Source organism: Oryctolagus cuniculus, chromosome 2 (assembly GCF_964237555.1).
Source record: "Oryctolagus cuniculus chromosome 2, mOryCun1.1, whole genome shotgun sequence".
In the NCBI taxonomy this organism is placed as follows: Eukaryota; Metazoa; Chordata; class Mammalia; order Lagomorpha; family Leporidae; genus Oryctolagus; species Oryctolagus cuniculus.
Genome location: NC_091433.1, coordinates 113,592,250 through 113,608,164, shown reverse-complemented (window position 1 = coordinate 113,608,164; position 15,915 = coordinate 113,592,250). Strand labels below are relative to the sequence as shown.

The following is a 15,915-nucleotide window of genomic DNA, read 5'->3' as shown; positions in this document are numbered from 1 at the left end:
TTGGGCCCTTCACCCCATGGGAGACCAGGAGAAGTACCTGGCTCCTGCCATTGGATCAGCGCGGTGCGCCGGCCGTGGCGGCCATTGGAGGGTGAACCAACGGCAAAGGAAGACCTTTCTCTCTGTCTCTCTCTCTCACTGTCCACTCTGCCTGTAAAAAAAAAAAAAATATTATTGGACCTCAGGGGCCAGGGGAGAACTTCCCACACAAATGCAACCGATCCCTAAGGCCAATCCCCCAAAGGCTCTGAACCTGCTCCTGAAGCTGCCTGAGTCCACATGTGTTGTCCCCTGCCCGTGAGATCTCTGTTGAGTTCAGTGGGAGAGTCTTGCGCATCTGAAACCTGTTGAGAGTGAGGTGCCTGTGCCAGGGTCTCTGGTATGGAAGGACCCTACTGTGTGCCAGAAGTAAGTTTATGGAGTGGAAGCAGACACAAAAGGCAGCCAGCTGAACAGGGGAGAGAGGTCCCGAGCAATCAGCCGCATCACACAAATGACAAACTATTACAGCTCACCCAGATGAAGCCCTTTCTATGCATGAGACCAAGTGCCTACAGGGTGTGAGATCTGCTGGCCTTTCCAAGCCTGGGCTTAGTGAAACGCTGTGTGAGGATTTGGCCTTCTGGCCAGGAATGGAAAGAGGCTCATTTCAGAAGCCCAGCCGCATTCACCGCACGTTAGAGGCACACACAACTCTCCTTTATGGCCATGGGTCTCACTTCACAATTTGCATCGTGACTCAGACAATAAACAAGACAGAAACAACGGCCTGGGTTTTGGCAGCTGCAATTGTTTAAACACTTCACTTTAGAGCGGCTCATCAGTTTAGAAGGACCATCTTTGGCCACATCTGGCCTGTGTTTGTATGGCTTGCAAGCTTAGAATTGTTTTTGCTCTTTCATTGAAGAATTGGGGGAGGGGAGCAAAGGCTGTAAGACAGATTCTATCTGGCTTCCAAACCCCAGCCCATTTGCTGTCTAGTCATTTACTGAAAAAGTCTGCCTACCTGAGGGTAACAGTATCAGGGATTTAAATAACCAGTGACATCATAGCACAGTCAATGCACACTAGGATGACAGAAGCAAAGCCGACAACAACAGTTGAAATATCATTACTTTAATGCTCCAGGCATTTTAAACATTCATAAACTGCCTTATTTCAGAAGTCATTTCCTCTTAGGTACAGACTCTGTCCAGGATCAGAGAGACACGAACATCACTAGATGTTCTCCACAGTATCCACATGCTACATACGGGATCCACTTCGTGCCCTGTCTTCCCTGGAGGAGCCCAGCCCCCACCTCTACCACACTCGCAGGAAGGCTGGATCCACCCTTGCTCAACACATGGCCTTGACTGTTAATAAACACACACATGGTGGCTTCAGGGGCCCTTGCTGGCTCCGTCTGTCCCAGCACATTCCCGGCACTCCCAGCCACTGTCGCGCTGGCTGACGAATACGCCCACGCCTGCTCCACTGCATCACAGACACGGAGGCACTAACGTGTCCTTGGGAAAATGGAGTTTGTAATTAGCACAGCAGTTAAGTACAAGGGAGTATAAGTAACATGTATTTAGAAGATTTATAAATCCACATCTGTTTACACTGGTTGCCAAGGCTTCATACACGGAATAAATGAAAGCTTATTTGAGTCTTCCAGATGCTTAGTGAAAAACAGAGAACCAGCTCAGACGATACTCGAATAATCATGAATACAGGTGTCAGCATTTCCTCCAGACATGTCTACGTTTCCCAAGGAGGAATCTGTTAAGAAGCGTAAGCCTTATGCAGTGCTTCCGAGGTGTGCGTCCTTGCGTCTCAGGCAGTGGGGTGAGCCATCTGGAGGTGTACTTGCTGCCTGAGGTTCTGGTTAATTGGCCAAGGGTGGGGGAGGGCCAGGGGGTGCGGGCATCAACATTTTTTAGAAGCTTCACTAGTTACTCCAGCATGCAGTCAGCGCTGAGAACCTTAGTACTGAAGGTTCTTGAGTCTCAGACTCTCACCTGTCCTCACTACAAGCCCTTGAGGTAGTCCTCGGGTCAGGCAAGGATCTCTCCCGTGAGATAAGAAACTAAGGCACAGAGAGGTTAACGGGCTCGGCTGCCGCTCGCACAAGCAACAGAGCCAAGACTGGAATCAGCATCTTCAAACACATTTGTGCCTCCTCCCCCAGCAAATGGCAACACCCACATGGACTCAACAGAGGAAGACTGGGGGGCCAGGCATGATCACCAGTGCCAAGGACACCAAGGGAGGGGGTAGGGGACCGTTCTGAGTCAACCCTCCCACCAAATTGGAAATAAATGCAAACCAGAGATACCTATTCGACACAATGTGAGGAATGAACAGTAACTTTTTCTGTTTTTTAGGGCCTTACTTCCCTCACAGAATCATTAGTGATTCAGGTTTCTTAGAAAACCCATCAGGATTCACAGACTTCCTAAAATACAGATTCTCCGCTCTGCCACTTGTAAGAGCTGGAAAACTCTCCAATGGCACTGTAACTGGGGTACAAAAGGCTAAGTCTGAGCCTGTGTTAGCCTGCAACAGCACAAAAAAGCCTCCATGCTTTCCCTGTTACCAGCCCACCTAGACACACCCAGGACCCAGCACCCTCAGCTTTCTAAATGAGTGCACACTGTCCCATGATCTAATTAGATCTCACTCCTTTCGCATCCATGAGCCCCGACACCAACCCATCAGCTACACTGGGCTCCAGGACTGTTCACCACTGACACAGGCTCTGGATGCAAGCCGTATCATCCACATTCTGGGTAACCCCCAGGATTTCTCTTCTGTAATTCCAAATCCCTACAACAATCAACTCAGTTACGCCTTTCTTCACTTCCTCCCAAAGCAACACATCCAGGCCTATCCCCACTGCTGCCTCTGTTACATCAGTTCTACCATGATCAGTCTTTTCATTGTGAGCTTCTATATCTCATCATATTTGAGGTATTGCTTTTCCTTCTCTTTGCCAAAGTCTCACTCACTGCAGAACTACTTGTTCCAAGGAGAAACGAATAAAGGAGCACACGAATGCACACAGAAAGCACCCAACACGTTTCTAAGGGTGTGTGCGTGTGTGTGTGTGTGTGTGTGTTTCAATGGGTCTGCTCTGATTTCTGGGACACTCTAAGAGCCTGTTAACTGGGCTCACATGGAACACAAATGCCAGTTGTTCTTCCCACCATTAGTGCAGCTTCCTGAAAAGCCTACGAAATACAAAGCTGTTTCAAAAACTTCACAGAAAAGTGAAATGAAAAGACGAATTTACTCTGGTGCAAAAATGACCCATCATTTTCCAATTTCTGAAGACCCCATGTATGCATAGATCTCAAAGTTTTTTTGCATCAAAATAAACTTATCTTTAATTTCATCTTCTTTGAACTTTCTGAAGCTACCTTTCCCATGAGTCGAACCAGGACATGGAGACAACTGGCCAACAGAACCTGTGTGCTGTGTGGCTCAGGCTTACAGGACGCGGCCTGGAGCTGAGAAACCACAACGTGGCCAGTGAAAAAGAGCAGTCACTCGCACAGATGGCCTCTCCTGATGCCTGCGGACACAGCACACCCAGAACCCTTCTGGTGACCAAAGCGGCCCCTCCAGCTTCTGCAGGGGGCGCCTGGGACACAGAACACAAAGGGGGAAAGCAGACTGTCTGGGGCAGGGTCACTCGGGGAGGGCATAAGGAGTCTAATTCTTTCTCCTGACTCCCCGGAGAAGTTTTTACAAATCTGTACTTGAAAAACAAAACAAAACAAAACAGGAAGGAAAGGGAACTTTGCAAAACTGCAATTTAGAATTCTGGCTTAAAAAAGCAAAGGTAACTGCGAATCATCTTATAGCAAAGTCCCACCATACCCAACCTATTAAGTAAAGCAAGATATGGTATTTTTTTTTTCTCTCATGCTTCTGTGATGCTCACAGGGGGCAAACTTGCTGCTGTTTCTAAAACATGCAGAGAGCAGACCAAGAGCAGGGTGTGCCGTTTTGGTGCCCAACCCTCAGGAACCCTGGCAGGTGACCGGCCAACCGCCATGATGGAAGGTGCTGAGGGTGACCCGCCCTGGCAGAGGCCAGCACGTGGCAGGAGACTAAGGGCTGTTGGTGCATGCTTGTCCAGCATCTAGGGGGCAGAGGTGTGGTAGAGAGGGTGAGCAAGGAACACACGGGCAGCCCCCAGACCGCGCTAACATCCGATGCCTGTCCCAGGGCAGTGGCACTGCAGCCGGGTGCAGAGCTAAGGCACTAAGTCTGTAGCCGGTGGAAAAGACACCAGCCATGGTCCCAGCCGTCTGCATTCCCAGGGAGATGAGGTTCTGCTTGCCATGCTGCCTTAGCAGAGTTTTCTAAAGCACAAGAACACAAAATAACCCAACTCCTGCTGGTTTTTTCCTCTTAGAAGAATTCCACTCTGCTCAGAGACTTTGGCTTCTGTTTTCAAGAGCCCTGCGGAGCGCTGCGCCCCACCTGGGAAGTGGTGAGCAGCGTGCTCTGGGCGCGGTCGCCTCCGCTTCTGGCAAGCCCTCTTCCGTCACGCCGGCTCCAGCTGCCCTTCCTTCCTCCGTGTCGGTGTGAACAGGAGCAGTCGTCCCAGCTTCCCTGCGGCAGGACGCCGTGTTTTTCCCAAGGCAGCTCTGAGCACCCCCACGGCTCACAGCTTGATGAATGCAGCCGGCGGGGGCTGCGGCTGCTGCACGTCGGGGGGCGGGAAGACACTGGATATGGCTATGTCCACGATGCCCTGGCACAGCTCCGCATACAGCCTCCTGAAACGCATTTGAAAAATGTCACTGGGGATGCTCAGCAACATCCTAAGTGAAAAATCATTTTTGACCAAAATCTGCTCCGTCCATCCCATCTCATGACCATATTTATAAAGCTGGTTCCCATTTGACATACAAATACTGCAGGAGGCAGTGGAGGAAGATAAAACAGTTCAATATGCATGGATGTTCTCACTATGAACCACACAGACAACCTGCGTGGTTGGGAAGAGGCAGATTCAACAGCAGAGAAGGGACATCTTGTTGACCTGGTCAGGTGTATAAGGAAGGGCAGGCACCTCCAGGAAATGGACTGACCCAGTACGGTTGAGGAGACACTGGAAAAGATTCCCCAAGAGAGGCAGCTAAGCCGAGACGTGGAAAATGAACAGTGAGACAGAGAACGGAGGAGGGAGAGGGAGAGGGAGTGAGAGAACCGATGGAGGTAGAGATTCAAGGCACTGGAGGGAATCCCGCAGACACGGAGAGGCTGCGTGGGGGCCGGGGAGCAGAGCCCAAGAAGACTGAACACTGATGCATAATCACGAGAGGCCTCAGCCAGGCCCTAGAACCAGAGGCTCCTGCAGACTTCTTGAATGAAACAGAGGCATTTCTGCGAGGGGCACGGGAGTGCTTCTGGTGGGGAAAGGGAGTAACTCAACTGAGGAGGAGGCACTGTGTCTCCGCCTCCCCCCTTCTCCTTGTCTGCATGCCTCTTACTTCCTATACCCACAGGCTTATACCCAAAGCCTTTAGGGCCAATACTAAATAAAGTGTCCGGTCTCTACTGAAGTGCTCGGCCTTGTAAGGACCGCAGGAGATGGCCTGCACTTTGATACAGGATAATTCTGCTTAAAAAGAGCTACCCTGGAGAAACTGCCTGGATATCATCCAAATGAGCTTCAGGGGTAAAGTCAAAGAGACTCATTTACCTCGCCCAGCCCCCAAAGGTGGGGCGACTTTCTTCCCTTCTTCCATTCTACATGTGTGTGCCTGACTGCATTTTAGATTCTGGCCCTTGAGCCAACACCGAGACATGATGGTATCCCTGTCTCTGGTACTCCCACTCTGCCCCCTTAAAGCATCCCTGTGGACACTCTCTGAGCTCTCCCCTTCCACATTATGTGCCAGGATGGCGCAACTGAGAAACCTTCTGTCTTTCAGCACGAAATTCATGAGGGAATAGAAGGACGCTACAACGATGATTCTGTTTAAGTCGAACTCAAGCAACTTCTGAGCCAGATGACTTGCAGTGTTAATAAGGAACATGCACCTTGCTCATTTAACTAATTATGTACAAGAACTAGATATGCTGGGGCCAGCACTGTGGTGTAGCAGGTAAAGCTGCTGCCTGCAGCGCCAGCATCCCATATGGGCTTCGGTTCAAGTCCTGGCTGCTCCATTTCTGATCCAGCTCTCTGCTATGGCCTGGAAAAGCAGTAAAAGACAGCCCAAGTCCTTGGGCCCCTGCATAGTATGGAAGACCTGGAAGAAGCTCCTGGCTCCTGGCTTCGGATCTGTGCAGCTCCAACTGTTGAAGCCATTTGGGGAGTGAACCAGTGGATGGAAGACCTTTCTCTTTCTCTGCCCCTTCCTCTCTGTAACTTTGCCTTTCAAATAAATAAATCTTAAAAAAAATTTTAAAATAGATGTACCAGCACTGTGCTAGGCTGTGGGACTCAACAGACAATGAGAAAAACAAAGCTATGGCCTTCATGGTGAACATGTTCTAGAAAGAAAATAAAAAATGAGTTAATTTGAAGAGTTCAAAGAAGGAAAGTACTACGGTGAGAAATTCAGACATGGGATTGTTCAGAGACAGCTTCCCTGAACCAAGGAACCCAGCCATGGTAAGACTGGCAGGGGAGCGACAGCAAGCGCAAAGGCCCCATGGCAGACGAGAGCCCTCAAGGGTAAGGATGCTCGGGGTGAAGCTGCAGAGGGAGGCGAAGCAGTGACCCTGCAGCTGCAGGAAGGCTCTGGCTTTTTTTTTTTTTTTTTTTTTTTTTTTTTTTTTTTTTGACAGGCAGAGTGGACAGTGAGAGAGAGAGACAGAGAGAAAGGTCTTCCTTTGCCGTTGGTTCACCCTCCAATGGCCGCCACGGCTGGCGCGCTGAGGCCGGCGCACCGTGCTGATCCGAAAGCAGGAGCCAGGTGCTTCTCCTGGTCTCCCAAGGGGTGCAGGGCCCAAGCACTTGGGCCATCCTCCACTGCACTCCCGGGCCACAGCAGGGAGCTGGCCTGGAAGAGGGGCAACCGGGACAGAATCCGGCGCCCCGACCAGGACTAGAACCAGGTGTGCCGGTGCCGCAAGACGGAGGATTAGCCTAGTGAGCCGTGGCACCGGCCTGCTCTGGCTTTTATCCCAGGTGAAATGGGAAGTCGTCTCCAACTCACAGTGCTGGCTGCTCTAGGGAAGACGTGTTTTATGGAGGCAAGAGCAGAAGTGGAAATCCAGTTAGGCTCTCTGCAAAAGCCTCCCCAGTGATGGCACGTGACCTGTGCAAGGGCAACAGCAGTGGGGGTGCAGGGCAAGAGGATGGAGCAGGCTGGAGGCAGAACCCACAGAGCCCTGCAGGGAAGCGGGAGGCGGGACTTGGCTGCTGTTCTGGGCGCCAGGGGATTGGTGGCCACTTCCTGAGGATGGGGAAGTCGGGATAAGGAAGTGCCTATCAGACCCGCGGGAGTCTTGACAGGAGGCCAGCAAGGCGGGTGGAGAGGGCAGTCTGCAAGCCTGCACCGCGGTGTCATTCGGTAGTTTAACAATCATCAAGCTGATGAGATTGCAGAGACGGGGTAGCCGAGACAGAGGGACACCCAGGGCTAAGACCAGGGTTAATGAGGAAGAGAGGAAAGCACGCTTGCCCACGCTCCCCAAGGCAGGTCTGCCCAGCGCTCTGTGCACTGAAGCACAGTCAGGGCATCTCGGCAAGGGCTGGCCAGCTGCCTCCAATGCTGCCCACAGGCCCCGGGATGCGAGCACAGGAAGGAGAGGCCGGACCTGCCAGGAAGGACATGGCTGGTGACCTTCCAAGAACTGTTTCTGCGGGGTGGCCGGGATGAGGCCCCCTCGAAGGACCCTGCAGCCACATGAGAGGGTCCCTGGCAGTTAGCAGGCCCACCACCCTCCTGAGCATGGAGCAACTGCTCAACACAGAGAGGAGATGGCAAAGGAAACAACTCAGCAAAGCCCCTGCCAGCCGGCGTCCTCCCAGAACATTCGCATCGCTGTGACGCCCTCCCTGGCAGCAAAGGGCCTCCGCCTGACCCTCTGGGCACGCGCGCTCACCCCCTCACCAAGACAGCTGCCCGCCCCACCTCCCACGGCTCACAACACAACCTCCTCAGGCTTACTGAGCACAAGCAGGGGCGCCGTTGACCTCAATGAGCCAGACTTTCAGCTCCTCGTCCACCATGAAGTCGAAGCCAAACAGCTGGAAGCTCTGGTAAGGGAGGTACTTGGTGCTGATGGCGGGCTCCACGCTCATGAGGCAGCTCCTGCAGGGCAGGAGGAGACAGTGTGCTGAGAACAGGGTGCTCCAGGCAGCAGGAACACCTGAGACGCGCCAGCAAGGTTTTAAAGCAAGTACACATAAAAACCGGCTCGGACTTAAGCCTCTCTTTTAAATTTGTCCCCAGGAGCTAGCACTGTGGTGCAGCAGGTGAAGCTGCCATTTGCGTCACTGGCATCCTGTATCACTGTGCTGCTTCGAATCCTGGCTGCTCCACTTCTGATCCAGATCCCTGCTACGGCGCCTGGGAGAGCAGTGGAGGATGGCCCCTGCACCCATGTGGGAGACCAGGACAGAGTTCCTGGCTTCTGCCTTTGGCCTGGCCCAGCCCTGGCTGCTGCAGTCATTTGAGGGGGTGAACCAGGGGATGGAAGATCTCTGTCTCTTCTTCCCTCTCTCGTCACCCTGCTTTCAAATAAATAAATCTTCAAAAATAAATAAATAAATAAATAAATGTCTCACCAACAGATTATTCAAGAGAATGCAGCTTTATCTAGAAATTAGCTGGAAAACTCTGTAAGCACGCATGTTCTTCCGGGCAAAGGCTGCTTCCTCCGGCCCCATGAGCAGCACAGCACTGAGCCCTGTGGCCTCTGTACATGCAGACTGCTCCAACAGCTGGGCTGCTGCCACGCTGGTTTATGAGAAAGAAAACACTTCCACGTACTTCTGCCTTGTAGAGAATGGGGACCATCTGATAAAGTTTTGCAGAATTTGCAAAACAGAATGTTGGTCTCAGTAATTTCTTTCACTAGCTCAAGTTCTAAAGCCACACGACTGTTAATTAAAAAGATTAGAAAGCTGTACATATTTTACCAAATATTGAAATATAGAGGAGCCGGCACCGTGGCTCACTTGGTTAATCCTCCGCCTGCGGCGCCAGCATCCCGTATGGGTGCCAGGTTCCAGTCCCGGTTGCTCCTCTTCCAGTCCAGCTCTCTGCTGTGGCCCGGGAAGGCAGTGGAGGATGGCCCAAGTGCCACCCGCATGGGAGACCAGGAGGAAGCACCTGGCTCCTGGCTTTGGATCGGCACAGCGCCGGCCATAGCGGCCATTTGGGGGGTGAACCAATGGAAAGAAGACCTTTCTCTCTGTCTCTCCCTCTCACTGTCTGTAACTCTGTCATTAAAAAAAATTAAAAAAAAAATAGTATAGAAGTATTATGAGCATCAACTACTTTCTGAAAAAAATTGGGGGATTCCAGAGACACAGAAAAAACATTTAAAGTGAAACTCAGAAACATATAGCACATAAGATCAGAGGTCAGGTCAGAACCCCAGGCAAATTTTTTTATCCTTTCTTGGCCAAACTTTGAGTCCCTTACCCATAAAGTTGAGGGTGAAAACAGTACCTACTCTTAGTGCGCAGATTGTTCAATGAGATAATTACATAAGGAACTTAGCACAACTCCTGGCACCTAGGAAGCATGTTATAAATGTTACTTATAGGAACAGTCATCATCTCATTAATTTATCATTGTGATAATCACAAATCTACTAGTTACGAATACCTGCTATCTATTATAACCATGCCAGAGAAGCTGCATCATTTGTTTTATGACCATCTTCCCTGATTTCTCCCTCCATTGAAGATGGGGGCAAAATATGTCATGATTACTGTAGGATGACCAACAATAACTGATACCTGTCCTCCCACACGGCTATGTATTTAGAAAGGAAAAGATGCAGGGAACTGGTGTCCACACGGCTGGCTCTAAAATGCATCTCTTTCTTTTTTTTTTTAAAAGATTCATATGTCTTTTTTTATTATTATTTTATTTTTTAAATCATTCTTTATTTATTTATTTATTTATTTTTTATTTGACAGGCAGAGTGGACAGTAAGAGAGAGAGACAGAGAGAGAAAGGTCTTCCTTTTGCCGTTGGTTCACCCTCCAATGGCCGCCGCGGCCGGCGCGCTGCGGCCGGCGCACTGCGCTGATCCGATGGCAGGAGCCAGGAGCCAGGTGCTTTTCCTGGTCTCCCATGGGGTGCAGGGCCCAAGCACTTGGGCCATCCTCCACTGCACTCCCTGGCCACAGCAGAGAGCTGGACTGGAAGAGGGGCAACCGGGACAGAATCCGGCGCCCCGACCGGGACTAGAACCCTGTGTGCCGGCGCCGCTAGGCGGAGGATTAGCCTAGTGAGCTGCGGCGCCGGCCCAAAAGATTCATATCTTTAAAAGGATCATTTATTTATTTGAAAGGCAGAGTTTCAGAGACAAATGAGAGACAAAGAGATCTTCTATCCACTGGTTCAGTCCCCAGTTGGCCACAACAGCTGGAGCTGGGCCAGGCCACAGCCAGGAGCCATAAGCCTCATCTGGGTCTCCCCCATGAGTGCAGGGGTCCAAGCACTTGGGCCATTTTCTGCTGCCTTCTCAGGCACATAAGCAGGGAGCTGGACTTGAAGTAGAGAAGCTGAGACTCTAACCCGTGCCCCTCAGGATGCTGGCATGGCAGATGGTGGCTTAATCTGCTGTGTCACAACGCCCACCCCCAAGATGCAACCTTACAGCCAGGTTTTCACTCATGACTTTCATATTTTTTTGTTTGAAAGGCGGAGTTTCAAAGAGGGAGGTGCTGGTTCAAGTCCTGGCTGCTCCACTTCCAATCCTGCTCACTGTTAATGCACCTAGGAAAGCAGCAGAAGATGGCCCACGTGCGTAGGCCCCTGCTACCCTATGGGAGATCTGGAAGAAGCTCGTGGCTTTGGCCTGGCTCAGCCCTGGCCATTGTGGCCATCTGGGAAGTAAAGCAGTAGATGGACGCTCTCTCTCTATTTGTCCCTCTCTGTAACTTTGTCTTTCAAATAAATACAATGAAACCTCAAAAAGAAAATTGTAGATAGATTAGCCACTTGAAAACCAATTACAGGGGTCAGCACTGTGGCTCAGGTTAATCCTCCGCCTGTGGCACTGGCATCCCATATGGGTGCCTGTTCTAGTCACAGCTGCACCTCTACTTTTTTTTTTTTTTTAAGATTTTATTTATTTATTTGAAAGTTAGAGTTACACACACAGAGAGAGTAGGCAAGGCAGAGAGAGAGAGAGCACGCAAGCTTCCATCCGCTGGTTCACTCCCCAATTGGCCACAATGGCTGGAGCTGCGCCGATCCAAAGCCAGGAGCCAGGAGCTTCTTCTGGGTCTCCCATGTGAGTGCAGGGGCCCAAGGACTTGGGCCATCTTCTACTGCCTTCCCAGGCCATAGCAGAGAGCTGGATCGGAAGTGGAGCAGCTGGGACTTGAACCAGCACCCATATGGGATGCTGGCACTGCAGATGATGACTTTACCAGCTAAGCCACAGTACCAGCCCTTAACTTTGGCTTTAATTAAAATACCCTTTGAAATATTAGAATTATAAAAAGTTGAAAAGGTCAATAGATGCTCTTGGTAAGAGAGACAGCAACCAAAATACTGAAGGATGAAAAAGTAAGAGAAGCCTTATACTCTGCGAGGGCGGGCCTGACGGTCCTGCAGGTCGAGCTACCACTTGGGACACCTGCACCCTGTAGCAGAGAGCCTGGGAGGGGGCCTGTGTCCACCTCCCATCCAGCTTCCTGTTAATGCGCACTCTGGGAAGCTGCAGATGATGGCTCAAGTGCCTGGGTGCCTATCACCAATTTGGGACCCCTGGGTAGAGCTCCATGCTCCTGCTACAGCCTGGCCCAGTCCCCGCTGCTGCAAGCACTTGGGGAGAGAACCAGCAGATGGAAGACTGATCTCTCTCTCCCTCTCTCTCTCTTTCTCTCTTCCTCCCTTCCTCCCTCCCTCCCTTCCTCCCTCTCCCTTTCAAAAAAATAGATAAAATAAAAAAAGGAAAAACCGTGAGAGTGAGTCAGAACCAACTCGAAACTAAGAATTATTTTTCATCTGCTGAAAGCTCAAGATTAATAATCTTGCATTAAAGGATTTATTTTAATCACCCTAGACTGTGTATAGCATGTGTTGTTTTCCCTGCTGTGGGAAGTGAGGGGGAGGACAGATGGATCAGAAGAAAACCCGAGGCTGAGGCGCATGCACAGGACCCAGGGAGCAACCCTCTAACAGCACAGAACAATGAGGGGGCGCAGCGAATTCCTAATATACACTTTGCCTAAAATAGGAATTCTTTTTCCAGAAATTTCATTTTTGTGGTGTCAGAATTCTAATCACTCAGAATTCCCGAAGAAAATGAGACTCCAACTGCTGTGCTAATTCTGCCAGACTTTATATAAGAATGTTGATATCCATGCAGTTTTTTCAAAATACTTATTTCCCATGAATTCTCTGAAGACCCCTGATATGTATGGATTGCAAAATTTTTTTGCACCCAAACAAACTTATCCTTTAATTCCATTTTCTATAAACGTTTTGAAATACCCTGCACATTAAAAATAAGACAGATTTCAGCTGACTTCTCAGCAGAAACTGGGGATGGCACAAGACAGTGGCAGGTGACATTCAAAGTGGCAACACTAACTACTGAGCTAGAAATCTACTGCCAGAGCAAATCTGCTTTACACACAGTGACAAATTTATTAACAGATAAATAACTCAGATAATGCATCACCTGGTGACCCTACTTAAAAAGTACCAGGAGAGGGGCTGGTGCTGCGGCATAGTAGGCCCCCTATGGGGGCCAGTTCGAGTCCCGACTGCTCCACTTCCAATCTGGCTCCCTGTTAATGCCCCTGGGAAGGCAATGGAAGGGAAAGCCTTAGAAGACAGTCTAAGAACTTGGGCCCCTGTACCAACATGGGAGACCTGGCTCCTGGCTTTGGCCTGGCCCAGCCCCAGCCCTTGTAGCCATTTGAGAAGTGAACCAGCAGATAAAAGATCTCTCTCTCTTCTCTACCTGCCTCTCTCTGTAACTCTACCTTTCAAACAAATAAAAAAATCTTAAATATATATATATATGTGTATATATGTATGCACACACACACACATATGGGAAATGCTTGAAGATATTTGTGTAGGCATGATCTAAAAATAAAAGTACCAAGAATAAATTTTTTTTAACAATAAGGAAAATGATTCTGGACAAAAGCCAGGAAAGGCAGGAAACAAAGCAGCAACATAAAAGGTTAACGAGTACGGTTACAAGATTTTTGCATTTTATTTTTAGTGGTAAGTTGTTAACTCTAAGAAGGTTGTGAAATATATCAGATTTGTATATTATAACCTCTAGACCAGTCACACAAACAAAAACAAAAGACACATGCCCAATACTCAACATCGACAAGTCTGTAATTATGCGTGGAGGCACCAGTGTTGGTCCTCTTGCTTGTACAGAGCAGTACAGACTTGACAACATTACCAGCCGCCTTGACCTCACTGGCATTAACATAAGACTCTGTCCAGCTACAGCACAATATATGTTCTTCCAGTGTACACGAAACTTTCACTGAGAGAGACCACATTCTGGGCCATGAAACAAACCTTCAAGACCTGAAGCCATACAAAATGCATTCCTCTGACTACCATGGGAAAATCCTCAAATATTTGGATATCAAACAAAAGTTTCTAAATCACACATGAGTCAAAGATGAAGTCACAAGGGAAATTACAAAATATTCTAGTAAACTGGAAAGTAAAACACAGTACAGGAAAATCTCGGAGATGTAGCTCAGGCAGTGCTGGAAGGAAACTGACTACATTAAAATATTATACTTTAGGGGCCGGCGCTGTGGCATAACGGGTAAAGCTGCCATCTGCAGTGCCGACATCCCATGCAGGCACTGGTTCGAGCCCCGGCTGCACCACTTCCGATCCAGCTCTCTGCTATGGCCTGGGAAAGCAGTAGAAGATGGTCCAAGTCCTTGGGCCCCTGCACCCATGTGGGGATTCAGAGGAAGCTCCTGGCTCCTGGCTTCAGATTGGCGCAGCTCCGGCCATTGCAGCCAGTTGGGAAGTGAACCATTGGATGGAAGCTTGCTCTCTCTCTCTCTCTGCCTCTCCTCCTCTCTCTGTGTAACTCTTTCAAATAAATAAATAAATCTTTAAATAATAATAAAAAAATGCTATATTTTATTTCAAGAAAATATTTTACCTTAAGAGAAAAAAGAAGGCCACAAAAAGGAAATGATGAACATAAACCAGAGAAACTGAAAATAAAACAATAAATAGAATCAAAGTCAAATGCTGATTTTTTAGAAAAATTATTAACATTGATAAACCATGAGCCAATAGTCAAAGCAAATCAGGGAGAAAATATAAATGCTCACTGTTAGGATGAAACATGTGACATAATTATAGATTAGATCCTACAGATATCAAAAGAAAAAATAAAGGATAGACAAACCATTTTTACTCATCTCTTTGACAACTTAAATGGAAGCATTCCTTGTAAGGCATAAACACCCAAACCTTCTTCAAGAAGCACACAGAGGGAAAAGACACAGTGAAGTTACCTTATTATTTGTTTGATTTGAAGTAGAATGCTACTTTCCAGGGTGATGTTCAAAGCACTTGTTAGGTACTGATTGAACTCCTCGAAGAACATCTCATTGCCTTCTTCATACTTGCCGTAGTTCTTCGAGTACTCCTTCTGAATGCAGTGGTTGGTCAGATGGCACGTTTTGTCTTGGAAATTGTCCATGTGATATGGCTCTGAGGCAGTCCGCAGCACGCCCTCTCTATAGAGGTAGATGTTATACTGATGATCCACCAAGACCCAGCTTCTGCAATTCAATAAAACGCTCTCTTACTCCACTGACTCATCATCTAAAGTTCTCCAGTCACCCCAAGGTATTTCAAAACGTCAGTGGGAAATGGAATTAAAAGTTGATTTTGGCGCAAACAATTTTGAAATCCAGACCCATGAGGGGGTCTTCAAACAGTTCACAAAAATTGTGTACTGTGAAAAAATACACACGGATTTCAAAGGTTTTTTTTTGTATCAAAATAAACTAATCTTTTAATTCTATTTTTCCCATGAACTTGTTGAAAACTTCTACACCCATGTTTATATCCAAGTCCTTGGGCCCCCGCACACACGTGGGAGACCTGGAAGAAGCTCCTGGCTCCTGGCTTCGGATCGGCGCAGCTCTGGCTGGGGAAATGGGGGGAATTGGGAGAGAAGCTAAGTCCCAAAGCGACATAAGCCAAGGTGGTGGGCTGTCACTACAACGAGGCAATCAAAGCATCGCACCGTAAGTGACAAGGACACGTGGGCTCATCAGAAAGACACAGCCCCATGGAGAGTTTCGGCGGGCTTTCAGGCTAACTCTGAAAACCCACTTGCCCCGTGTGTCCTTGCCATCATCTCTAGAGGAGGAGTGTTCCTGTTGGAGCTGATCTGGCGGACCACTGACGTTCAAGCAGCAGCCCATCACTAGGAAGGCATCAGAGACTACAGGTTGTTGGTGAGGAGATGACAGGGGGCCGAGGGCGAGCCGCGGAGCTCGGGCGAGCACCACACACCTCTCTCCAGGCAGGCCCTTTGCTTGAGGCTTACAGTCCCCAAACCTCAGGTGTACTCTTCAAACCCATACAGGTGGGACACACTCCTGGGCACCGCCACGCAGCCTGCTGTGGCTCAGCTGTGTGGGCTGTGCATGTCTCTCAGCTTCTTTCTTTTCTTTTTTGTATTTTTTTTTTTTTTTTGACAGGCAGAGTTAGACAGTGAAAGAGAGAGACAGAGACAATGGTC

General features: G+C 49.0%; 1 protein-coding gene across 1 annotated transcript in view; it reads right to left on the bottom strand.

Annotated features, from left to right (window-relative positions):
* Positions 1-1,100: 1,100 nt before the first annotated feature.
* Positions 1,101-15,915, bottom strand: part of TTL (tubulin tyrosine ligase) — a 35,077-nt gene continuing 20,262 nt past the window's right edge. Inside the window, exons 5-7 of the mRNA XM_008254086.4 lie at positions 14,675-14,944; positions 8,127-8,270; positions 1,101-4,775 (exon numbers count right to left, since the gene is read on the bottom strand). Coding sequence (XP_008252308.3) covers positions 4,661-4,775; positions 8,127-8,270; positions 14,675-14,944 — 529 coding nt within the window. The 3' untranslated portion in view covers positions 1,101-4,660. The remainder of the gene's footprint in view (positions 4,776-8,126; positions 8,271-14,674; positions 14,945-15,915) is intronic.